At 41.8% G+C, this 27549-nt stretch overlaps 1 protein-coding gene across 4 annotated transcripts in view; it reads right to left on the reverse strand.

Annotated features, from left to right (window-relative positions):
* Positions 1-27549, reverse strand: part of RBPMS (RNA binding protein, mRNA processing factor) — a 170176-nt gene that overhangs the window by 60177 nt on the left and 82450 nt on the right. For all 4 annotated transcript variants that reach the window (XM_047715436.1, XM_047715427.1, XM_047715450.1 and 1 more), the window contains exon 5: positions 413-563. In XM_047715436.1, coding sequence (XP_047571392.1) covers positions 413-563 — 151 coding nt within the window. The remainder of the gene's footprint in view (positions 1-412; positions 564-27549) is intronic.

Consider the following 27549-nt stretch of genomic DNA (forward strand, 5'->3'; position numbering starts at 1 on the left):
TTAATATTCTCTTTTCCCAAGCCACAGAACCAATGAGCGTCAACAAATGAAGTAACTGCGGAGAACCAGCTCTCCTATCCCGGGATGGGGGGATAAAGAAGGGTTTGCACCCCCAGGCAAACAGAACACCCTCACAATAAGGTCAAGATGATGTGAAGGAATCAACATCACCTCAAATGAAATTCTGTAGTAGTTACAGTTCTGATCTGGCCAGACCCCCTTTCAGGACAGCCCATCATCAAGAACATTGCTGTATTTGGAATTCAGACAGCAAGAATGCACAGCCTCTTCGCAGAAACGGAAAAGGACACTCAGCCAGCTCTATGTCCTGTGGCGTAATTTCACGTGCAGCACACAAACAATTCTTGGTTATTATTTTTTTTTTTTGTAAATGAAAAGTAGATCAACTTACATGGCTCTCTGGCAATGAACTGAGGTACAGTGTTGGGCAGAGGAGTACTGGGGTTTGGAGTCCCTACTAGTTTGTTCTTGGCCATCTTCGTGTTTGCCTTAGCAAACTCTAGTCGTAGTGTTTGCGGAATTTCAGGATCGAAGCGGATGCCCTTTGGAAATAAAGAACAAATGGAAGATGTTTTCATTTCCTTAGAGTCAAACCGGAATGGTGACAAAATAGACACACCAGTAAATCCTGGCCTATCAGAAAAAAAGGTCAGCGAGAGCCCTGGTTCTCACTACTTACACAGAATACATGAAAACCTGTAATACCACATGTCCAGAAAAGTCAAGGGAGATTTTGTTTACTTAATGAAAACATTTAGCTACACGTTTTTTCAATTATTTCTTTTCTTCCTGAACAAAAACATTCAGATTCAGGTTTTAAATATGGACTAGCAAATTCCTATCATAGTGAAAAACTTCAATTAATGGCCACTGATGAGAATAAAATAATTACTCTAAAGCTCTGTGCCTACTGGAAATCGTGGAGCTCTAGGTCCTTTGCAGTGTTCTGACACTGGCCTAAAACAATGTCATTCTTCAATGCTTTAGTTTCATCACCCAGAAGTAAAAGGGAGAAAATTCCCCTCCCTAACTAGAGAGCTTTCTTCATGGTGATACATGTACTGAGTTAGTAAAACAGGAACTAAGATTTAAACGTAACTAGTATCACTTAATCCTAGTTAGCTTGTAAGTTTATATAAAATTTTAATGTCTTGATGTGGTAAAGTCCCAGTTTTGATTAGAGCTGGCCTACTAGCTACATGGCTGGAGAGAAATCAGATTATACTATACAGGCCAAAGACAGGGTAGTAATTTCAATTACCCTTGACCCTATTATTGCAGTTTACCTAAAACAAACATACTCAATACATAACAAACATTATAAAAACACAAGATTTAGGACAAGATAAGTCTATTTTGAAACCCTCCCACCATTCAAGAATGCTTCCATTGGAGCGCCTGCGTGGCTCAGTCAGTTAAGCATCCGCCTTTGGCTCAGGTCAGGATCTCAGGATCCTGGGATCTAGCCCAGAGTCTGGCTCCGTGCTCACCGGGGAGTCTCTGTCTCCCTCTCCCTCTGTCCCTCCGCCCCACCCCCTTGTGCTTGCCCTCTCAAATAAAATCTTAAAAAAAAATTAAAAAAAAGGGAATGCCTCCATCACTAAGTATAATGAATAATATATCTATTTTCCAATGTTATGTAGTCCAACAACAGTAACAAAAAGACATCCCAGTAGACTGCTTAATAAATGTGCATCCGAAACAGGCTCAGATCATGTTTGTCTGTATGGTATGTTCTGGAAGGGGGTAGAGTTCTGAAAAGGTGTATCCTATGAATACGGCTTTTCCATTTAGTGCACATGTGAGCCTATGGGCCCCCAAGTCCCCTTTCTACTTAATTAGCCTCAAGAAAAGTCAAAGCAATTCCCACCAGAAATCAGTAAGAATCTCTATGTACACTGGGATGAACAACTCTGAACTTCACAGGCTCAGCTCCAAAGCTGGGAAGAAGAGCCTGTGACTGGATGGTAGCAGCAAAACGAGAAATGAGCAGGGAGGAGGAAAGAGAGGTGCTCCGGGAGGTACCTACAGACATCCTGGGGTGGGTGGAACGTCTCTGGGAGCCTGATTTATCCATTCTGAGAAGAAACCAACTGAAGGTGGCAAACAGGGGTGGGCAGGAAGAGAAGGAACCCGCTTTGCACAGCCCTAACTGACAGCAAGAAGAGAAAAGGGGGGTGCCAGTTATAAGAAGTGTAAAAAGAACTTCTCTCCCCAACTGGTCTCCGCTTTTGTTTCAACTTAGGAAACCTCAGTATTATCTTGCCAAAGACGTCTATGAGGAAGAGAAACAAAGCAGCATTCTGAAGCATTTCACTCTATCAAAGCTAATATCACCACAGAATAAATATTGCCAAATACGGACCCAAAGAGCGTCGTCTTTGCTGGGAGACTAATGCAGTCAGTGCCCGGCTATCATGTAAGGGGATGCTGTGGAAGGACTCGAGTACTCACAAGACACCCCATGAGCTCACACGGTAACGATCTACCATCAATTTCAAGGTGTCCTCCTTGGCGGTCAACTCCACCAACCTTCTTGTAAAGAAGGAACTTTCCTAAACCTGAGCCCACGTCACCTTGGTCACTGTGGTCAAGGCCCCAGTAGCCTGAGAAGAACATCCTGGGACCGGCCAGTGGTCCTCTGGAGCTTCTAGCCTGGACAACAAGGAGGTAATGAGGCGGCACATCTGAATTCTGCGTCCCAGCTCTTCCCCTCATGTCCTGGAGTCAACAGAAGCTCTGCACAACATGCTTGCCTCTCACGCCACCTGGACTGGTGGCTTGTGTCCTAAGACATGCTGAATTGAGTCTCCCCCCATTCCCTCTTCATCTCCCTCCTCCCTGTGTGAGCTCAAGGAACAACACCATCATGTTCCAAATCAGAGTTCCAGCTCCTTATTTAAAAAAAAAAAAAAAAAAGCAAGCTCAGAATTAAAATGACCTAATTTGTTTGGCAGCTTATTCAGAGGCCGGAGGCTTAGAATACAAGCCGCATTCCGCTAGCATCTTTAGCAGCAATACCATATTTGGTAATCAATATCCTGCTTGGCTCACTTCCTATCCAGAGGGATCAGCCAAGCCAAAAACATTCTAAATGTTAAAGGATGATGAAGAGGGGGAGAGGGGAGCAGGGCTAGGGAGAACATGGAAATGGAAGGGGAAAAAAAGAGGAAGATAGATAAGGAAACATTAAAAAAAAAAAAAAAAAAGAAAACACACAAAAACACACCAAAAAACCAACCCAACACCTTGTGCTTAATTTTAATTAAAGCCCTAATAAGATTATTCTCTGGCCAGAGTGACTTCACATTAAACCCTGACAGGGTAAGATTACTGCCACATCAAGGGGGAACTCTGTGCCTTTCAAAATCAACTTCTTCCCTTTTTGCCTGTAACTCACCAAAACTCCTCTTCTAATGAAGAGAAACCCTCCTCTTACACCTGTAAATGGTAACTTATTTACACGGTTTCTGGCTAACAGCGTGATGTCAATCTGAGAATACAGTTACTTAGAAGCAACCTAATCTGACTGACTAGGCTACAGGGACAGCCAACAGTCTCTCTTCAAGAGGGCCTGAAACACACTCACCAAACCAATACAGGTTCCCACTGATCTACCAAGACTGAAACCCCTCCGAGAGCAGGCTCTGGGAGGTATGAAGATACTGGGGACAAAACAACGTACCTTCACAGTCTAGGATTCCTAAGAGTCTATCAGGGCAGTTTCAAATCATACGCTTTGGTGTCAGGGACGGAATGTTTGTCCTCCCCAAATTCCTATATTGAAGCCCTAACCCCCAATGTGATGGTATCTGGAGGTGGGGTCTAAGGAGGTAATTAGGGTTAGATGAGGTCATGAGGGTGGGCCCTAAAAGGGGATTAGTAAACGCTCATATGAGGAGGAAGAAACACCAGGATGGCTCTCCAACAGCACACACCAACGAGAGGCCACCCGAGCGGTCCGTGAGGACTGCAAGCACGCCAGAGGGTTTGCACTAGATCCGGACTCCGACGGTAACGTGATCCTGGACTTTCTAGCCTCCAGAACCGAGAGAATTAACTGTTGGCTGTTTGAACCATCCCAGTCTATCGTGTTTCGTTATGGTAGGCCCAGCTAGTCTTGCTAACGTGCTAACACGGTCTTCTTTCCTGGGCAAGTGTCTAAAATGCTTCACAGTACTTTTTCTGAACCTTCTGTGGCCTCCTACGCGTAATGTCCCCTTTTCCACGAGCCCCGCCTCCAACCCCACCCACTCCCCCACATCACAGGGACTCGACCCACAGGAGCAGTCTTACTCCACTGGTGCATGGCCTGGGATTATAATCACTGGAAGCCCTACTAATTCAGTCTCAAAAGCTACTAAGAACAATTAGCAACTCCTAAGGAAAATTCGGGCTCTGCATTTACTACTATGCTTTAAACTCAGTTACTGCATTCAGGACTCTGCTGAAGAAATTAAAAAACAACAACAACACACACACACACACCCCAACAACAACAACACTCTTTTCCCCTTTCTCTTAAATGTACACAAAGCTTAAGTAGTATTTGTAAATAAAGGTTAAAAGAGATTTTTCTGAACTGTGGGCTTAAACCTCCAAGTGCAAATTTGTGTCCTACTGATACTGAATTAACTTTCTAAGTAAGTTAGCTTAAAAATGCCATCTTACAGCTCAAAAACTCTATCAAAACCTCGAGTCCTAAAGGGATAAGGAAAAAGCTAGTAAAAGAATAAAACACAAGAAAACGGGCAAGGTAGAATGACCAAATCCTGAGGACTGAAGCCCACAGAGATCCAGAGTCACCGGTAAACGAATTCTAGCTCCTCCGGAGACTTTCTAAGAGAAGACGGAGAAGCTATTACGCCAATATGCACGAAGCCCAGATCCCAGGGAGCTCTCCAGTTTCTTCAGTACTTGTGACACTGGCTTCTGGTGCATTCTGGCTGGTGCTGGAATGACTTAGTAGCTGAAAGCAAGGATTTGGGACCCTATGAGACAATCATTCTGAACATAAAGGTACAACATCATTCCAACTCCTTAGTAATATCACTAGTCTTGGGTTAATGTTATCTCACGTGAGTAGGAATAAAGATTACCAGGACTTTATTCACTGAATAATGGCGGGGGGTGGGGGGAGAGGAAAAGGGCTATTCTACAATGATTAAAGTATCCTTACGGGCTTACCTTCATTGCCATGTGCGGTCCTTGAGAAAACAAACCAGATATAAAAGACCTTTTGTGGAAAAATGGAGAAAACCAAATACAGAATACAAGCACAGGGGATATTTGGGAACTGTCAATTTTATTAGGTGTGAGATTATGGTAATTTAGGAAAATGTCTTTAGCTTTTAGTATTAAAATACAAAGACTGCAATGACAAAATGTCACAATATGACAGCATGTATTTACGTTTAAATACTTAGAAAAAAAATGAAGCAAATGTGGCAAAATGTTAAGTTGGTAAATTCTGGTGATGGGTTAATTACTATATCCTCTACTTCCTGGTATGCCTCAAGTTGCAGGACAGAAAGTTAAAAAAAAGGGGGGGGGCACCTGGGTGGCTCAGCTGGTTAAGCATCTGCCTTTGGCTCAGGTCATGACCCTGGGGTCTTGTGAGAAACACAGCCAAGGCAGAAAGTGACTGGGGAACGGCACAGCGGGGGGTGGCAGAGGCATCATAGAGGAAGTGATGGAAGGGCAGAAACTGACCAGGTGGCGGTCCAGGAAAGGGCTCAGCAGAGCTGCATGTGACAGGATGCACAGCAGGGGGAGTGTGCATGTGGTGCCCATGCGTGCAGGGGAGGTGGGGAAAGGACTGCACCAGCCGGCTGCGGTGAGATCACAGGGCCATTCACGCCACGAGGAAGGACCCTGGAGTATGTGGCATGGCAGAGCTATTACAACTTATTAAACTGGATAAATAATATGATCAGATTTAGTAGAGCCATGATTTTCAAGTGTTCACAGGCATCAGAATCATCTCGTTGACTTCCCGAATACAGAGTGCTGAGCACCCCACCTCCCGAGTCTCCGATTCAGTAGGTCTAGGAGGGGACCTGAGAATCGGCATTTCTAACGAGTTCCCAAGCCGCCGCTAGTACTGCCTGCACGGGGCTATTCGAGAATCACTGTTGTGGCGGACAGCTCCGGTGGTGCCAGCACAGCAGGGCTGAAAGCAGACACGGAACAGACAAGAACGTGAAGCAGGGCAGAGCAGATCTGGAAAGAGAAGGTGTTTGGGGTGGCTGCCGGGGTGGCCCCTCTTCTATAGGAGGGCACCCAGAGGCCAGGGTCCGCCTTCTGAGCCCTTACTTCCCTAGCAACAGCTCTGGCTAGTCAAGGGAAACAGGGGCTGCCCTAAATGACCAAACATGTTTTTTATTCTGAGGATTTCAACCTTGAGTATCAGTGAAAGAAAATGGAGGTGATGGGCAGTAAGTCCCCTTGACAGTCTCCCACTACAGGAAATGTCTCCCAGTCCCTGCCACTGAGGTCTTCCGAGCTGTCCTGATGCCTGATGGAGGCTTACTTGGTACATTCTTCAAACCTGTGAGCGAGCAGCTTCCCCCCGTGTCTTCACAATAAAAGCAGGTCGGTTTGTCAGTCCTGGAGAACTAGTTTTAGGGACAATGAAAGCATTCATTTAGAGAAAATACTGGTAAAGAATGAGGCAAAGCTACAGCCATCCCCACTGCAGCACAAGGTTAAGAAAAAAAGAACAGTGTTTGGTAGTCTGGCAGGGAGAGGAGACCACATACACTTGGACGTGAACACTATCTGTGAGAGCCCCGGAATGTTCACAGTGGGACCAATTAACCTGCTAAGAGTGGTAACTTTGGGGTGTGCTTTGTGGGGAGGGGGAGAGCACTTGTGTTTTGAATAGTTTGTATTGAGTTTCTGACAAATAAGCTTAATCTGAAAAGTTAGAATTTATAAAATCTGATTAAAAAGGAGGAAGGAGGAAAGCTGGTAGGGGAGGTTTCCTAGGGGGTGCTAGCAGAGGCGGAACAGAACAGGAGAAGACACCCTAGAGCAGAGCCCTCCACTAGATGCATTAGTGGTTTCTGTTCAGTTTTTAAGAAAGTATTTTGAAGGAACTTCTGATTTAAAGAAAAGTTGCAAACACAGTACAAACAACTCCTATATGCCCTCTGCCCAGACCCCCCTCCCCACTTTTTCCTGCCTGAACTGCGTAAGAGGAAGATGAAGCACGATGCCCCTTTACCCTTTATGGTTTGATTTCCCAAAAGCCAAGACATCTGTTTCCCTGATCGAGGATTTACTCCAGAGTCATACAGAGCACTTAGCTGTCATCTCTTTAGTCTCCTGGGACATCTTCCTTTGTCCTTGTCTTCTGTGACCTTGACATTTTTTTTTTTAGGAGTACAGGCTGTTTTGTAGAATGTCCCTCAATTTGGGTTTATCTGATTTGTTTTTTGATTAGATTCAGGTTATGCATTTTTGGCAGGAATATCACAGAAAAGATGTGTCATTCTCAGTGTACCGAATCAGGAGGCACATGATGTCATTTTTGTCCCATTACTAGTGACAACTTTGATCACTTGCCAAGTTTTTCCACTATAAGGTTATTTTTTTTTAATTAAAAAAATAGATCTCCTAATTAAAGATCTCCTAGGGAGATACTTAAGAGACTATATAAATATCCTGTTTCTCATTAAGCTTTCACCAATTTTAACATCTACTGATTCTTGCCTGAAGCAATCACTACTATTGCAATTGTCAAATGCTGATTTGCTACTCTCATCATTCCTTCTATATTTTTTTCTCCTCTAAGGAAAAGCTTACCTTTCTGCCCCATCTACTGTTTATTCATTCGTCTATTCATTTGTTCACTCATATTATCAGTACTGATTCATAGCTTCTTGGACTTGACGATTTATAATTACTATTTGTCTCGGTACTCAGATCGTTCCAGGTCTGTATATACACGCACACAAATACTTTCACACCCTTATCTATTTCTCTACATCTATTTAGATATATTGAAAACACTGGGGCGCCTGGGTGGCTCAGTGGGTTAAGCCTCTGCCTTTGGCTCAGGTCATGGTCTCCGGGGCCTGGGATCGAGTCCCACATCAGGCTCTCTGCTTGGCGGGGAACCTGCTTCCCCCACTTCTCTCTCTGCCTGCCTCTCTGCCTACCTGTGATCTCTCTCTGTCAAATAAATAAAATCTTCAAACAACAACAATGAAAACAAAAAACAAAAACACAAGTTTGTACTGACAGCTCCAATTCCAACCTCATACCACTGGGTTAATTCTAGTCTCCCCTCTCCATGTTTTCTAACTCCTTCTCCGCACTACATATTTATGTATTTGCTCAGCCCAGGACGGCATACTGAGTTGTTTCAGAACTCCTACAACAGTATCAACGTAAAAACAAACTCGCTAACTCAAGTTCAATATTTACAGTTCTGACTTTTTAGCCTGAAAGATACAGCGGGTACGTATATTCAAGAACTACTCGCCTTCGGTCTCCTGCTCCCACTTTAGTGTGGCTGCATTACTCATTGGAAACACAGTCTGACTCACTCCTTTTGCTTTGTATTCCACTTGGGTCTCTCCCCATCCTTGTCTTTACTTTATGTATTCATAGAAGGTAAGACTGTTCTACCACTTAAAACGTTAAAAGTTGATTCAACAACCCATTCACCAATTTTATGTCTGGGGACCAAAAAGCTGAGGACCTAGAATTTTGGCACCCCCTTGTCACCTGCTGGGACGTCCTAAGATCCTGAACCTTTAAAAGGAAGCATCTAACCCAACATTTCTGATCGAATTTATTGTAGCTAACTTTTATTTAATTTTCAACTTCTAACTACAATATGTTGGACTGTTTTTACAAGGGGGAGAGAGAGAAGGGAAAGGGATAGATAACTGGAGCTTAATCTGTTGTAAAAAACACGGCTTTTGGGCGCCTGGGTGGCTCAGTGGGTTAAGCCGCTGCCTTCGGCTCAGGTCATGATCCCAGGTCCTGGTTCGAGCCCCGAGTCGGGCTTTCTGCTCAGCGGGGAGCCTGCTTCCTCCTCTCTCTCTGCCTGCCTCTCTGCTTACTTGTGATTTCTCTCTGTCAAATAAATAAATAAAATCTTTAAAAAAAAAACAAAAACACGGCTTTTATAAAAGATCACTGAAGTTCACGGCCTGAGGCGAGGGGAGGGAGCATTTCTCCAGGCTGAATTGTTCTGGATGCCTGGTTTCTGCCAGTTACAGTCCCAGGCTGAAAGCCTTTACAAAGTCCCAATACCAGCAAATTCAAATGTTTAGGATTATTCCGTTTGGTGAAGGGTAGGAAACCACTGGAAAGTAACAGGCTGCCTCTACCACTCATTCCACGGTCAGTGGACTCTACCTTTCTCTGGGAGACAGTCAAGCCACCCAGTAAGCTACCCAGTTCTTTTCGAAAAAAGGTCGTTTCCTACCAGAATCTCCTAGGCGTTTCACACACACCCCCCTTTCCGATCCAGTAATCCAGCCGATCTGATCTGTACTGGATGTCCTGGGTCAGACGAAACTGCTGCTCCCTTTTTTTTGGGTCAAAGAAAAGTAATAAGGCGGCAGCCATTCCCTAAGACTCCACTGCATACGCTGAAAGTGTTTCCTGGCTGATTCTAATAAGCTTTTTACTGACCCTTCCTCCATCCCCAAATCCAACCGAAAACTCACTGCTGCTTGAAAGGAATGTGGGGCATCCAGAAAACCCTGCCTAGCCAGGTGTCTAAGCTGAAGAGGAGAAACAAATGCCCTTTAAGTGTACATTTTAACCAATTCATTCTGACTTTCTAATACAGAATGAGAGTAATCTGTCACCAGAAACCATACATGTAGTACAAAAAACCCTCAGCGTATAAAAATCCATTTTCTTTTATAATAATCTGCTCAGTTCTTCCTTAGCCTTGGGAATCTTCTAACCATTACAAATGAAGTCAATGAAACCATCCTGTCTGCAGGAAAAGAGAAACCTGAGGAAAGGAGCTCAAGTCAAGGTCAAGCTTAGGAGTGACCACTTTCTGACCTCTTCTAATCTAATCTCAGTACCTGGATCTCGTCTTCTCTCCACTCCACACCTCCCTCCTTATCTCCGTTTCTGGTACAGAACTGCAGATCTTTCGAGAGCCGGAGTTCTGACAGGCCTCTTCAGATTCACCCAAGCAGAGACCCCCCCCAATACATCTCCGGGGCGACTTCACAACCTGCTCTAACAAACTCAAAGACTCAGAGCTCCACCAGGTGGCAGCTGATCTGCCTGGTGTCCACTGCTGGCCTCTCTCACCACTGGCGGAGTCTTAACTTTTTTTTAAGATTCGATTTTATTTGACAGAGACAGGGAGAGAGGGAACACAAGCAGCAGGAGAGGGAGAAGGAGACTCCCCACGGAGCAGGGAGTCCCACGCGGGGCTCCATCCCAGAACTCTAGGATCACGACCTGAGCTGAAGGCAGACGCTTAACGACTGAGCCACCCAGGTGCCCTAAGTTACAACTTTTTTTTTAAAAAGATTTTTAAAAATTTTTATTTGACAGAGATTACAAGTAGGCAGAGAGGCAGGCAGAGAGAGTGGGGGGGAAGCAGGCTCCCTGCTGAGCGGAGAGCCTGATGCTGGGCTCAACCCCAGGACCCTGAGACCATGACCTGAGCCGAAGGCAGAGGCTTAACCCACTGAGGCACCCAGGCGTCCCCTAAGTTATAACTTTTAATGCTTTTCTTTCTCTTTTTGAAGGCAGAGATTATTATCCCACAAGGCAGAAGAAATCAGTATGGTGGGACTGAGGCAGGGGGCAGTGGGGAAGGGTGGAGACGGGGAGCACTGACTTCCTTCTAAATTTTCAAGGATCAGACACAAAAGTTGGAGCAACATCGCTCATTTCTGTAAAAGGTGGTACATTAAACAGTATCTTTGGGGAAGGAAGAACTCGTTCAATTCTCAGGAATAAGTAAAGAGACTGACATACTCTGCTGATGGCATGCAGGCTTTGTAAAGCACTTACATACTTAGGTATTGTGATCACAACTCTGGCTGCGTTTTAGTCAACAGCTATCCATTTCCTCAGCAACCTCTTAGCTTCTTCTGTAAGAAACTTAGTGCTCTAACACCGTTGCCTCTGCTACAGCTGACGAGACACACTGATAAATCAGTTCTCTCCCATGCTGCTGACTAGAACAAGTTCGTAAATAAAAGAGAACGATCATTACCTATATATGCTGCACTCGACAGATTTCCAGTCGTAGTATGTGGGGAAAGATACGGCCAAGAGATTCAGAGGTTGGAGGTAGCTTCGTTATGTTATACTATCCAGCCACAAAAATACATTTAGGTCCTTTCTTGCTGAATGACCAAATATTAAAAATCTATTTATGACTTTGGTTTCTATTTATTTAATGTTGGCTTACCTAGAAATTAAATGCTATCCTTAAAGTTGCTAGAATGCCATAAGCTATTTTTTAAACAGCTTTATGAAATATAATTTACATATCCTTAAATTCACCCTTTTGGGTTCAATTCAGTGAGTTTTCATATAGTCACTGGGTTATACAACCATCACTACTATAGAGCTTAATACATTTTCATAGCCCTCTAAAGAAATTCTGTACCCAGCAGTAGCCTCTCATTCCTCCCTCTCCCCCCCTCTTCAACTTGCCCCTCCAACCAATAATCTGCTTGCAGTCTCCATGCCTATTTATTCTGGATATTTCCTATAAATGGAATCATACAATACATGGTCCTTTGTGACTGGCTTTTTTCATCCAGAATAATGTTTTCAAAGTTCATCCATATTATACCACATAGGACACCCTCATTGCTTTTTATTGCCAAATAATAAACCATTGTACAAATACATCACATTTTGTTTCCCCTTTCATCAGTTCATGGACATTGGATCGTTTCCACTCTTTTTTGGCGGCAAAAATTTGTGTCAAGTTTTTGTGTGGACACAACTCTATAGGAGTGGAACTGTTGAACCCCATGTTAACTTTTTTGAAGAACTGTAAAACTCTTCTCCAACATGGATATACCATTTCAATCCTACTACCAATGCAGGAGTATCCCAATTTTTTCACATCCTCCCCAACACTTGTGATTGCCTTTATTATCTCAGCCATCCTAACAGGCATGATATGGTATCTCATTGTGGTTTTGATTCACATTTCTCTCTGCTGTTGTATTTTTAAAACATTTTATTAAGAGGGCTAAGAATAAAGTCCTCCGATTTACAAAGAGCATTTTGGCTACGGGAAAGGAAATAACCTGGGGACCGCAAATCTTTCAACATATAAAAAATGAAGTTGAAAGAATTAACTTTTACCTTCTAGAAGTTAAAAACAAAAGTTAGAAATACAAATGGTTTTTGGAAAATTATTGATAGACATGTCATTCCCATCAGAAAGTAGGAGGTAAATACATACTTTGGAGATGCTCTCAAGTCTGAGGGGACCAAGATTTATTTACAGCTTTCCGAGAATTGTCAGCTTTCTCTTTCATAGGCGGCATAAAATATTCAGATTAGAAACAGACTCTAGGCAAGGTACATGCAGAAGTTTCCCTAGGAGTCTGAAAACAATTGCTACATTCAGTTGGAACCTTACAATGACTCAAGACAAGCCAAAAAGAAACATGCATCTGGGTAATCTGTTCAGGTGGAGATGAGGCTCAGAAACAAAAGTGTGGAGGGAAGTTAAAGGAAGAGCTACATGTTATAAACAGAAAAGACTGAAAGAAAGGAGATAAGGGACCTGGAGGGGTGGAGGGGGGTGTGACCGGGAATCAACACAATTTCAAAAACTTGTTCCAATGCGCCATTTCTGAAAACGAATGAGTAAAAATTTTCTACCACTTATAAAGTGTAAAAGTTGGGCGCCTGGGTGGCTCAGTGGGTTAAGCCGCTGCCTTCGGCTCAGGTCATGATCCCAGGTCCGGGGTTCTGCTCAGCAGGGAGCCTGCTTCCTCCTCTCTCTGCCTGCCTCTCTGCCTACTTGTGATTTCTCTCTGTCAAATAAATAAATAAAAATCTTTAAAAAAAAAAGTGTAAAAGTTTTCTATTACCATTTATAAAACTTAAAAACAAACAAACAAACAAAAACAAACAAACAAACAAGGGATGCCTGGGTGGCTCAGGGGGTTAAGCCGCTGCCTTGGGCTCAGGTCATGATCCCGGGGTCTGGGATCGAGTCCCGCATCGGGCTCCTTGCTCAGTGGGGAGCCTGCCTCTTTCTCCCCGCATCTGCCTGCTTGTGTGCTCTTTCTGACAAATAAATAAATAAATAAATAAATAAATAATAAATAAATAAATAAACAAGCAAGCAAACAAAAGAAAAACCACCCCGACTTATCTAAATAAAGATCACAGAAGCACGTTGTTGGTAGAGGTCTAGGTCAGGTTCTCTGACAGTAAGTCGGTAAGTAGTAGAGAGAGAGCAAAATAAAGCATGAAATTCACAGAATTGTAAGATTTAATTTTGGGGACCACTTAACCTAGCAGTTTTTCATCATGGGTAGCATTCCTCACTGGCCGTGTCCCCCACCCGCGCCAACTCCTTAGGGATATCTGGAAATGTGTGAGGGTGTTTGGGGCTGTTACAAGACTTGAGACCACACTGGCATTCAGTGGGCAGGAGGCAAGGATGTTAGAGTCCTGCTACAAGGGCAGACTGACACTACAGCAATACAGTCTCGCTCAGAAGGCCAGTAACTTCCTCCATATAGACAAAGAAATTAAGATCCAAAAAGTAATCTACCTAAATTCACAACTGACTGGGAGAATCCCGAATTCACTTTTTTTTTTTTTTAAGGTTTTATTTATTTACAGACAGAGATCACAAGTAGGCAGAGAGGCAGGCAGAGAGAGAGAGGGGTAAGCAGGCTCCCCGTTGAGCAGACAGGTCCGATATGGGGCTCGATCCCAGGACCCTGAGATTATGACCTGAGCCCAAGGCAGAGGTTTTAACCCACTGAGCCACCCAGGTGCCCCTAAAGATTTTATTCTTGCGAGAGAAAAAGAGAGCAAGCATGAATATGGGTGGGAGGAGGGAAGTGGGAGAAGCAAGCTCCTGCTGAGCAAGGACACCCCCCCCCCATGCAGGGCTTGATCCCAGGACCCTGGGAAGGTGACCCATGAAGGCAGACGCCCAACTGAGTCACCCAGGCGTCCCAGAATTCAATTTTCCGATTCCCATGATTGCGTGAATGTGTAATATTACAGTGCTGTAAAGCTATTTATCTGACAAAGACTACATTATCTTTTGAAAATACGGGAGGGAGTTGTTCTGTTTCCACTGTGTTGAAACTTAGGTACGTGGGATTCGACAGGAATGAATAAGTGAGAAGAAGCTGTCGTATGTAAACCATATTTCATACTTTCCCTAAATAAGGGCATTGCTTGTAGAAACACCAGGATTGTCAACTCAACAGCCTGTGCTGCTGGGCCACTGCCCACTGAGAAATTATCATAGCAATTATGCCTCGTTCTTTCTCTTAATCCAACTACCCCAAAATCCTTGCTCTGGATTTACCTTAGAATAATCTGATTTACTACTCATTATTCTCCTTGCCTAAACAGTCATTTGAAAAGAATGTGTCCCATTCTCTTAGTAATGCATCTCAATTACACTTGAAGAGACCCCTTTCCAAGAGCTCTCTGTAGGTATACGTGCCCTTGAACTGAAGTGGAGCTATGTATCCAAGGACAGTTCCTTGCTCCACAGTGCCTAATAGAATACTTTTCCAAGTGAATATTAGGTTTTTGGTGGTCACATGTCCTTGTTTTTAACCCCTTAAATAAAAAATCTGTATAATTTTGTTTCTAAACCACATGTTCCATAAAACACAATGAAACTAACCTGCTTTGAAAATTTTAGTGACAAAGGAGTAGGTATCCACACCCGGCCCAGAAGGTCTCCAGAGGGTCATCCTTCATTTTTAAGCCTCTGTAATTAATTCCTCCTCTGATAACATTTTGTGACAAGCGCAGTTCTCTAATATAATCAGCTTGGCCACAGTAGAGAAACCCATTATCACCTTTCACTAGCCATCCTGGGTCTGGAATAGAAGTGTTTTGATAGTATTTCCTAGTGACTGGGACACTTCCTAGAACACAATTTTTACCCTTGGCTTTACTTTTATTCATGTCAACAAACTACAGCATTCACATCCATACCCTCTAACTACCAAGCCAGAATCTTACAGTGAAAACCTGCAAAGCAGTTAAAAGAGGATGTATGCACCCCAACAACGAAGTGAGCAAAACCTTGTTTCTGCCCCCTAAGTACAGGACTAGAAAACTAAGAGAAGATGGTCCTGGAGGGTCCCCTTCCCCTTACACGGGAAGGTAGCAAAACACACACACAAAGCAAACAAAAACACAAAAACCCCAGAAAACCGCTGGTTCTCCGAAGTATCAGCTAGAGTTACAGTGACAGTTAGAAAACAGACAACCCAATCCAAGCTCACAACTCATTCTGGATGGAACTTCCTCCCAAAGAGGCTTAAACTGTGGCAATTAGGAGTGGGTGCTTTGGAGTCCGCCTGCACTCAAATCTCCCTCCGCTGCAGATCCTAGAAATGTTGTTTAACCTTTCTGAGCCTCACTTTCCACAGTTATAAACTGGAAATCAATAGTCCATATTCCAGAGCTGCTTTTAAGAACATGGTTCTTGGGGGACGCCTGGGTGGCTCAGTTGGTTAAGCAGCTGCCTTCGGCTCAGGTCATGATCCCAGCGTCCTGGGATCGAGTCCCACATCGAGCTCCTTGTTCTGTGGGGAGCCTGCTTCTCCCTCTGCCTCTGCCTGCCACTCTGTCTGCCTGTGCTCTCTCTCTCTCTCTCTCTCTTTCTGACAAATAAATAAGTAAAATCTTTAAAAAAAAAAAAAAAAAAAAAAGGAACATGGTTCTTGGGTGTCTGCCTTCTGCCCGGGTCATGATCCCAGGGTCCTGGGATCGAATCCCACATCCGGCTCCCTGCTCAGTGGGCAGCCTGCTTCTCCCTCTGCCTTTGCCCCTCCCCCTGCTCATGCTCTCTGTGTCTTCCTCAAACAAAGTCTTTAAAAAAAAAAAAAAAAAAAAAAACAGTTCTTCATAGGTCAGTGGTTAACATTTGGCCTATGATAAACCTTCCTGTGGCCTAGGGCTCATCCGCTAAGGAGATACCACCCTTAAACGTGGACTGCTGACAATTACTTCTCTATTTTGGCTTTTCTGGAGAAGGTGCTTCTACCACTTGCAAAAGGAGAGGAGAGTCATGACTGAACTGTGGGATTCCCGCAACTGGACAAAGCAGCAGGATTATCGGAGCTGCTAGCCACATTAGTGCTGTGCGGTTTCAAATTCTTCTTTTAGTCCACCTGGTTTCACTTCCCTCAGCCATCCCCCCCCATACTCCCTCCCCCCCAGCTTCAGGGAGCTGATGATGGATGTCCTCCTCCTCTTGCCCATTTCTGTTCATTCACACAGTCGAGAGGCTCTTGGGGTGCTGACTGCTAACCGCAGAGGCCAGATCCACTTTCTGGGAGAATCAGGCATGAGGCCTGCGGAGGCATCTGGCGCTCCGTCTGACTTGGCCGTCCACCCCACCTCAATTTCTTTTCTGCTAAAGCACACTTTTCGCGAGCCAGCCAGCCCCTGTGCCCATAGCCGTGCCCCAGGAGAATCTGCTTTGTATAGGGTGACTGTAAAGTCATGACAGGGTCTTTGAAGAAGCTATAAACTCCACCTTAAACATGTCAACAGAGCCCGAGTCAAACAGAGTTTATTTTCCAGAGGGCTGCGAGGGCACGATTGTTCCAACTCTTGCCACTAGGTTCTCAAACTGTCCTGAAAAGGATGATCGAAAGACCTGGGCCCTCACAGTGTTAGGAAAAGAAGGTCTCCACTTCTGGCATGGACAGTTACCCATTAAAGCAGTATTTTACAGTGACGCCTTGAAACATAGGCCAGAGTGCAGACGGTGTTCGTTCATTCAGGAATCCTGACGTTAACATTTTTACTCCAAGGATTTTGAAGGTAAACAGAGGTCGACTCTTCTGGTCGGGACAAAGGCATTTCTTAGAATCTTGAACGCCCCAACACCAGATGTGGCTCGTGCTGCCAGCAGCCGTTTACTGTGTAGTCCTAGTGCCGCCTCCTCTCATGTTCTCACAGTTGGGATGACAACAGCCATAAGCATCCTCCCTGCCCCCTTTTCAGGGGAGAAGGTAGCACCTACATGACCGTCTTTTACCTTTTGGTCCCGCTCCCTACTGAACGTTGGCACTCGAACAAACGGCATAACTTACGAAAGCTTAAAAGGAAGCAGATAGCTAGGCAGTACCTGCATTTAGTTTTTGACCCTCACGAGATCTTGAGGTGGGATCAGGACAAACCTGGGATGGTCCACATCCACCTAATGGTGGCCTGTGACCATCTAGTCTGATGTTTGTTGCGTCCATGGACACCCAAAACCCCTTGGCATTTTAATGGCTAAAAGCACTTATTTGGGAAATAAACAGGTTCTGCCTCAAGCAAGTACCTCCCTATACTTGTCCAGAGCCTTATGGCTGTCCCAGCAAAAATTTTTGAGGAATAAAACATAATGCGTGTCAGTGTTAAGTGATTTCTAGGTAAAATGGTTTATCTCTGTAAAGCCCAGAACATGGGCTTACATCAGTCAGTCTGGCACGAAGGGAAAAAGAAAACAATAAAACAGAAGAGATCACAACCCTATTCTTTTTTTTTTATTATTTTTATTTATTTATTTATTTTTTGTCAGAGAGAGAGGGAGAGCGAGCGAGCACAGGCAGACAGAATGGCAGGCAGAGGCAGAGGGAGAAGCAGGCTTCCTGCTGAGCAAGGAGCCCGATGCGGGACTCGATCCCAGGACGCCGGGATCATGACCTGAGCCGAAGGCAGCTGCTCAACCAACTGAGCCACCCAGGCGTCCCTCACAACCCTATTCTTAGCCATAGTTTATATTACTAAACCAGGTCCATTTAGAAAATATACTTCTTTGGTCACATAGTATATCTGATGAGATAGCAAAGGTGTTTATATGCAAATTTATTATTGTAACTACAAAAAGATTAAATCCCTAATGAAGATTAATTAGGAGCATCACTTTCATAAAGGTCATATATGTGCTCCTACAGCTTGTACCAAGTATAAAACAAAAACAAAAACAAAAACAGGATCAAACTGGGAAGGGAAGAGTTTCTAAATATTTTCTAATTACATTTCTGATATCATTAATAGATGACCACAGGTCCTTTAAGATAAAAGGGCTACAGGTTTCAAGGACAAGACCAATCATACTATTACAAACTAATCTTCTCATTATTGAAAAGGAGACCAACCTGCCTCTGTACCTAACACACATTAGGCACATGCCAGGCAAACTAAGAGGTATGTGTGTTTGTAGGAAATACCTTATGAATTCTGAGATATGTTAGATGTTGTGCAATATAAGGAGTCTTAGAATGATAAAAACCAAGGATTCTATATCTAAGTAGAAAAACATATCAAGAGTAAGTCCTACTGGTCAAGTAGACAGACTAAAGTCAAAAGTACATTTAACGCACTCTAAGGTTCACCTAAAGTGCTTGTTGGTTCATTTCAGGCACCATCTTAACTTTCTGTATCTCCTTTAAGGATGATTCTGCAAAGTTTACTTTAAGCCTTTACTGGTGGCTGATGTAGAAAAAGATGAAGGAAGGAGAGAAAAACAAGTGTGGATATTAAACTCTACAACTGATAAAAGACAGGTGCCGTACCTTCCCGAAATCATTGTGCAAAGACTCCCATTTAAAGATCAGACACAATACCCTCCAAGTGTAACAGCCCTGTTTCTGCTTTCCAGTTTTTGAGCAATGACCACGCTCCCTAGAAAAGAACCAGAGGCATCTCCTACTCAGTGTGCACACAACCTGTGCATAACCAAGATGAGCTCATCCTAAGCCAAGTACCAGGAGGGAGTAGAAGATGCATATAAGCTTGGTCCTGACTATAGGCAGCACAATAGGGTAAGAGCAATTCTTTAAGAAGGAAGGCTGTACTACATTTAAAAATAAGCATTAGAATATTCTTGAAATCAACAACTTTATACCCTCAATTTTATTGAGGACAAAAATGAGGACCATCTACAGCAATACATCCTTTGGTTCTCAAAGTCACTGATGAATACCACTACAGATAAATCAATCCATGGGCTGGAAAAATCTATTCTCTGATGGATATGGTAAAAATACAAAAATAAGGAAAGAGGGTAGGATTTGCTCTGTAAACCTGTTTTTAAAAAAAACTCTAAAAACAAAAACAAAAACCTCTATGAAGCTCCTTCCAACCAAGAGTTTGGGGCTCAGGCACAAATTAGTTGTAAAGAACGTGAACAGTTAAGTTCAAACTTTGGAGGTTCACTGCAAAGTACTTCCTGTGCTGCACAGAGAGCCAAAGGAAAGTGAGTCAAAACAGATCTCGCCTCTGAGCAACTTGCATCGGCGCTCGGCCTCGGTTCTGATGCATCACCTCAAGTCTATTTACTGTTGACCCGATGTGCTGAGGCTAAACTTCTCCTTGCAAAAAAGCTTGTTCAACCATTAACTTAAGGAATACCAATGGCTGCTAAATAAAATACTTTCTATGGAATGGATGTGGTGTCTTTGGTTTTTTGTTTTTTTTTTTTTTTTTTAAAGATTTTATTTATTTATTTGACAGAGAGGTCACAAGCAGGCAGAGAGGCAGGCAGAGAGAGAGGAGGAAGCAGGCTCCCTGCTGAGCAGAGAGCCCGATGCGGGGCTCGATCCCAGGACTCTGAGATCATGACCTGAGCTGAAGGCAGCGGCTTAACCCACTGAGCCACCCAGGCGCCCCGGTGTCTTTGGTTTTAAAGAGATTCAACAGGAACCTGAAATGGACGAAGAAATGTACATGATCAGTTCCATAGAAAAGGAAGAGGTGGGGCTGCTTTTTGGGTTCACTGTATTTTGAAGGCTTGAATATATATTAAGGACAACACTGCAACTTCGTTTTCCAAAAAAGCTCCAAGAAAGGACTAATGAATCAATTTATCATTAATTTCATTATAATGTAGGTCAATGTTCAGAAGGACTCCGAACCCAGTGGAATGCGGAATACCACAGACATTATTTTAAAATTAGACTGTCGCGAAGTGGGCTTACGGAATAAAACCAGTCCTTTGTGAAGATGATCATCCCAATTATCAGAATTTTTACTACTGAGTGGCCAGTGCTTTAAAAAATATCTCATTGACTTTGAGATACATTTACGCCCTCTGAGATAGGTAGTATCAACAAAATGTTAACGGGAAGAAAACTGTGGTCCAGACAGAGAAGGGTCTTGAATCAGTAGGTGGCAGAACCTGGATTTGAACCAGGTCAGCTTGACAGACACTCTTACTACACTTTGCCTAGAAAGCCTCCCAGACATAACTGGTTACCAAGAAGAAACCTTCTCTGTTCTCTCTTAGCCGCAATGTAGAGATTTAGTACCTTTTCACGGGTACCAACACAGTAATAATGTTCTGCACAGAGAACTACAAATACACAGTACCTATTTAAAATCAGTGAGTTTCATTTTTAAGATTGTTTTAAGGATGTTTTTAGAATTTGGTGAACATGCCTATAGATAAACAAAGAAGACCTGCTAGAGTGTTGGAAAAGCAAACATCTTCCTACCACAATTACCAAGGACCTTTCTAAACCTAAAAACCTCCAGGAGTCTTGTCATTCATTTGTGTAGCATTCTAAGATGTTTAAACAGCCTGATTTCTCTTTCATAACCTTGTTTGTTTTCATTGAGGTGTATCCATAATCTGTAACACCTTGAATAGTTTTTCAGCCTTCGGTTTAATGTCCATTTGCACATTACACTGGCCTTCTATGTGAATACTAAAATTCTTTGAAAAATTATACTGTAATATTGTGTGAACTCTAATTTTTATTGCTATTTTTGAAAGTATAGAAACACTTTTGTACTTTGCCTATTTTTGCTCCTTTATTATAAACTAACCTTCTGCTTGAGAACATGGTGAATTCCATTCCATTTAAATTTATTTTCATGTCTCATGTCTCCAAATTTACTTTTTAAGTTCTGTGTATTTATTCATCCATTTATACTTTTTTTTTTTTTAAGATTTTATTTATTTATTTGACAGACAGAGATCACAAGTAGGCAGAGAGGCAGGCAGAGAGAGAGAGATGAGGAAGCAGGCTCCCTGCAGAACAGAGAGCCCTATGTGGGGCTCGATCCGAGGACCCTGGGATCATGACCTGAGCCGAAGGCAGAGGCTTAACCCACTGAGCCACCCAGGCGCGCCCCCCCCCCCGCCGCTTTTTTTTTTAAAGATTTTATTTATTTGACAGACAGAGATCTCAAGTAGGCAGAGAGGCAGGCAGAGAGAGAAAGAGGAGGAAGCAGGCTCCCTGCAGAGCAGAGAGCCCGTATCCATTTATACTTTTTGAGTGCTATCTTACGTAAGGCAAACAAAGGACAAAATGGATTAAAGCGATTCAAAACACAAGAGAACCACTGGTAACTAGTTTATACTAGGAATTTTCTACCCAACTTCATTCTCTAGGGGAATTATTCAGCTCTTTTAATTTTAAACATTAATCTTTAAAATTAACTTGCCCCACAATGGCTAGGAAAAAAAAAAAAAAAAACACTTAGAAACTTTTTTTTTCCAATGTCCAGGTTACTCAAGGTACCACTTAATTTTTCAATAATTCACTCCTGAAACTTACATTTTTAGAAATTTTAGTCCTAAAAATATACTTTTCTTTTTCCAATAAATATTAGCCTTTTTAGACAGTATTATTTTTAAGATTTTAGATTAGTCAGTATAATCATGTTTCTTAGAACTGTTTTATTTCTGGGGCACCTGGCTGGTTCAGTGGGTTAAGCGTCTGATTCTTGGTTTCAGGTCATGATCTCAGGGTTTTGAGACTGAGCCACCCTTCCCCTGCTGCCACTGGGCTCTGGGCTGGGCCTGGAGCCTGCTTAAGACTCTCTCCTTCTGACCCTGTTGCTTATGTGGAAACGTGTGCTCTCCACCCCCCCCCCCCCCCCCCAAGAAAAAAACACCAAAAATTGTTTTCTTATTCCTAATCCCGTAGTTACAATACATATTGTATTTTACAATACAATACATATTTATAATACATACCATATGTATATATGGTATGTATTACATACTATATGTATATATGGTATGTATTATGTGTGTGTATATATACACACACACATATATATGGTATGTAAATATGTATTGTATATATATATATCTAAAAATATGATCATATATATAATAAATATCTAAAATATATATATATAAATATATATCTAAAATATACATATCTCTCTCTCAATTTCAGAAGGATTTACCTTATTTCTCTATTTTATTTCTACTATAAAATAGATTCTATTTATTTCTATTCTCCATTTCTCTATTTACTCTATTTCTTCCCCCCTTATTTTTATGTACATAAAAATCCCTGACTATTGTGGTTCTGTAAGTTTTTAATGTTTTTATGTAACAATTAATAAATAACCATTAAAAATGGCATGAAAATTTTATACTAATTATAAAGAAAGAAAACACCTCATGCTCTATTTATCTGTAAGGAAATAAGAACACAATCACTGACAAAGGTCTTGGCAAAACACCTTAGTCCATTTTAATGGGGTCAAGTCCCATTCCTATGCCCCAAGTCTATAAAATGTTCTAAAGCATTCCAGTTACAGAATAAGACAAAAGCTTTGTGGACCAAAAGTTAAAATCTGTGTAGATTATCATCAGAAACACAAAGCCAGTGTGGAAGGGAGTGCTGGAACCCCTAGTCCTAAGGATTGTATGATCATTCACTAAAAATAAATAAATGTGATTTTATAATAAAGAGTGATTTACGGGGCCAAAATGTGCCACACTGCAGGACAATCAGCAATGTGAATGGCCCAAAGAGCTTTCATTCTAGGACTTAGCAAAAAGATCCTAGCAAATAACTCATTCTTTGTCCTTCGTGTTCCGCAAACACTAACTATATTTCCTACTTACATTTATGATAGAGGCAAATGGATTCTCAGCATTTCTGAAACACCCGAAGAACCATGCGGGAAAGGTCAAGGTCAATAGAAGATAGTATTTTTAAAAGGGAGTTCTCGGTTTAAGTTAGATCCTCAAAAAAGGCCGCAATGCAAAGGCTGAGGGCTATTTCGCAAAGGCTGAGGGCCATTTCACACAGTCATGTAATATCTGATGAACTCGAGATTTCCACATACACTTACCACTGGAGTAAACCAGTTTATTTGGGAGAATCTGTAGCTCTTACTGCTTGTTTCCTTGGGGAAAGGATGATGCTAGCATTTTCTGGCTACTTTTCTTTCTTTAAACTTCTTTAGGATCTCTTTTAGGAGCATTGTGGTTTCTAGTTTCTTACGTGAATGCTTAGTAGATTTAAATAACTCACTTTTCAGGGCGCCTGGGTGGCTCAGTCGGTTAAGCGTCTGCCTTCGCCTCAGGTCATGATCTCCCTCACCTCCCTGCTCGTGCTCTCTGTCTCTCAAATAAACAAGATCTTTCCAAATAACCTAGTTTTCTTCAAGCGAAGACTCTAATTAGGAATTTAACAAATTCCTCGCATTCATCTTCATTAGTTGTTTTTCAGAAAGACTTGTAAATCATGTTGCTGCATTATCCTAGGGAGGTTGTAGAACCATCCAAAAATGCAGGACCATCATAAAGAAAAGCAGAGAAAAATGATCTGACAGACTCTAGAACTTTAAACAGTCACACCACTGAGCATTTACTCTTTTTATTTTTTTACGCTGTATTCGGGTTATGAGTCACTTTTGGTGGTGTCAACTATTGTGGAAGCCTATCTCAAACTTTGTTGAGGGCACTAGCCGGACTGAGCTGTTTGTCAAGCCCCAAGCATGCAGTCATGGGGAGAAAGAGAAGAGACCAATAGCCCTGCATCATGGCAGCTCTATACCGACTGGCACAGGCCCAGCCCCCAGCCCAGTGACGTCAAATGGCTGTTTTAGAACTTTGCAAGTCAAGAGTCAGCACTTATAAACAGATTTAACAGATAAACATTAGATTGGACTCATGATCTCATCTGGCAGCCTTGCGTATTTCCCATCCAAAAGTCCCAGCTGGGATCACACTAATTGGGCCTCTTCAACCACATTGAGCAACAGGCGAAGAGAAATTTAAGGAGAAAATTTTAAAAAACTGATAAGAAACATATTGACAGAGTGCCTGGTGAGGGGGAGCTGACACAGGCCATCTGGATGCTTGTGTCTGTGAAACCTTTTGTTTAGTGGAAATAATTCACCTAACTCACAAGCTGTACAAATATTAAGATCAAAAGTCCTAACTTGCACAACCTGTCAGGAAAACCTGTGATACAGGAAACAGAGACTGTTGTCCAGACTTCTGCTAAACCAAAGCCAGAATGTCTTTGTGTGATCACGGCGGATCTTGACTGCCCTGGAGTCCCTCTGCACACAGAGAGTGTGTACCAGCACTTTATGGCCACATCTTTTGACCATGCAAGTACACTCCTGGTAGAGGTTCATGCCTAGAACATTTGCAAGTGCTTTTGCTTGGTGATTTCCTTTTAACACCTTTGGAAGTGAATAATACCCCCAGCTGTGATGAGGAGCCTGGTCTAGAATGAACAGATTAATTATACCATACTGTTTACTAACTGGATAGCTGGAAGAGTTCAAGCTATACAACAAAATTGAAATTATGCACAAGGCTGGAATACTTGTGATATAAATAACCATAGTGTTTACTTTAATACCAGGAATTTATGGGGATGGAAAAGACAGTTTCCCTGATTATATGGGCTATTTTTAACACGTGACACTATCAAGTGCATTTTCAACATGCTTTCTTACAAATTATAAGGATTTCTCTAAAAATTCTTTATCATACGTGCTACTGAATTGATAACATTTCCTTAATCGTAAAGAATTTAATACTACATATCCTCAAATTCTCTTCATTTTCCACTTATTAAGGCTTCTTTGCATTCAAAGTCTATGTGACTGCCACTTTTTCCGCTTTGAAACCAAACTGCCCTTCAATCTCTATTCCAAAGTCCTTTTAGACCTTGAGAAACTACCTTTCCTTCATGTCTTACATCTTGTACAGAAAAGAATATAAAGCCTAAGTCTTATTCACCCAATGGCTGGCTTTTCCCCCAACCTTTATTTTATTAACAGGTAAACTAAACTGTTGAACGGTTACAGTTCTATTTATTAGAACTGCCATCACAGAAGAGAAATCTTATTAATCCCTGTTAAAAGAAACATTTTAAGTCATGTGAGATTTGAAAAGAACCCAAATCTACTATTGCAATCAGTCAAAAAGTATTTATCAAGAACCCAGTGATTCCTTCATACCTATTAGGATGATCACAATTTAAAAAAAAAAAACGACAAGTACTGGTGAGGATATGGAGAAACTGGAACCCTATATATTATTGGTGGGAATGTAAAATAGTGCAGCTACTATGGAAAGGTTTGGAAGTTCCTCAAAAAGCTAAAGCTAAAATACCATATGACTCAGCAATTCCGCTCCTAGGTATATACCTAAAATAACTAACAACAGGGACTCAAATAGAAACTTGTACACCAATACTCACTGGAGCTTTACTCACAAGAGCAAAAAGGTGGAAATAACCCCAAGTGTCCATCAACAGATGAATGGATAAATAAAAAGTGGGAGATCCATATAATGGAATATCAGTCAAAAAAAGGAATGATGTTCTGATACATGCTACAACATGGATGAATCGTGAAAACATTATATTGAAGAAAGAAGTCAGACACAAAAGGACAAATATTTCAATATCCAGAATAGGTGAATTAATAGTCTGAAAATAGATTAGAGGTTACCAGGGGCGAAAATAAAGGAGAAATTGGGAAGTACTGATTAATGGTTACAGAGTTTGTTTGGGATGATGAAATTTTTTTGGAAATATGGAGCAGTGATGATTGCACAACACAGTGAATGTAATGGATGCCAATTAATTGTGCACTTAAATAATCATTAAAATGGCAAACTTTTATAATATATAACATACCCAAACCACTGAATTGCACACTTCAAATGGGTTTTATGTTATAGGAGTTGTAACTCAAACTTTTAGAAAAGAATCCAACAGACTAGGGGTTGCAATGATAACTGGAATCATTTACATCAAATAGTCTAAAATCTGAGAGTAAAGCAATTACTATGCTCATCCAGGCAATGTTTAGTTGTGAAAGCAACTTGCAGTGATGTCCATTGTTTGATGACATCAGACTTCTCTAATTCTGACACAATAATTTACAAGAATCTATGATAAAACCTAGCTCAATAACAACTATTTAAATACAAAATACAATATATATATCACAAAATATGTGACTTGACTATGGTATCAATAAAGCTTCTGGTCAACAGTAAGCTATTAAGTTTTGGGAGAAACAAAAGGGGTGTGTGTGTGTGTTGTTTTTACTCAGGAAGTGGTTTGTACCCTTGATCCCTGTGAAGTTAAAGGGTCAACTGTACTTTAGGTGAATGATTCCCAAACACCAGTGTAAGACAACGCCTGTGACGGAAACTTACACAAGCAAGGACCACGACAAGCCTGTTGATCTGAAGTATTAACTACACATCACTCTTATTTCTTAAAACAAGATTTTAACTAGGCAACGGGGCAATACTGGGGTCTTGGCAGTGGGCAGGAAGCCAGGGATGGCTTATTCCCACTTCTGCTCAGGGTTTTCACCTGTATGCCTACTCTATTTTTTTTTAATTTCCACAAATTTTACTATAGCTGGCTAACTCTCAATCTCACTCACCATATTTGATTTATACTCCAAAATTACAAACAAATCCTAAAAATAGCTGGATACTTTGGAATATTAACACCACCTTCATGGGAAATAGAAAACTGCCCGTATAGAAATTACAACGTGTAGGAAGGGTGAAGGGTAGGTCAGATACTTTGTTGTCAGGTTCAAGAATGAATGGGGTTTCTAATCATGTGGATTAATGGGACCATAGATAACCTGAAGGGACGTCTGGGTTTTGGTTATTTTTAGCTTAATTTGGGAGTTTTTGCTGTAAAAACAAAATATACTATATTTACTTTAGAAGATTTGAGTAACCTCCTGATAAAAGTTCAGTGTTACCACTTAATTCAATCTGAGCATGTTTTTCCATAAAATTATCAAATTGACGCATAATCCAAAGATAGAAGAAAATTGATTAAAAAAAAAAAATCAGGCATTTGGGAGAAGACTAATTATTAATACTAATAACTGAACCAAACCGTAACCAAGAGAGAGAAGGAGGTGCAGAGAAGTGGTTCGTGACACCATGAACTGTTCTAGATAGAGTTCCTTACTGGACTGAGGCTTTAGTTTCTCAATAGTGGAATGAAACAAAACATGACAACATGGAACTTTCCCCCAAAGGAGTGTGAGGAAATGCTTTTAAGAGAAGGCTGAACAAATGACATGAGG

The sequence above is a fragment of the Lutra lutra genome, chromosome 2 (assembly GCF_902655055.1).
Source record: "Lutra lutra chromosome 2, mLutLut1.2, whole genome shotgun sequence".
In the NCBI taxonomy this organism is placed as follows: Eukaryota; Metazoa; Chordata; class Mammalia; order Carnivora; family Mustelidae; genus Lutra; species Lutra lutra.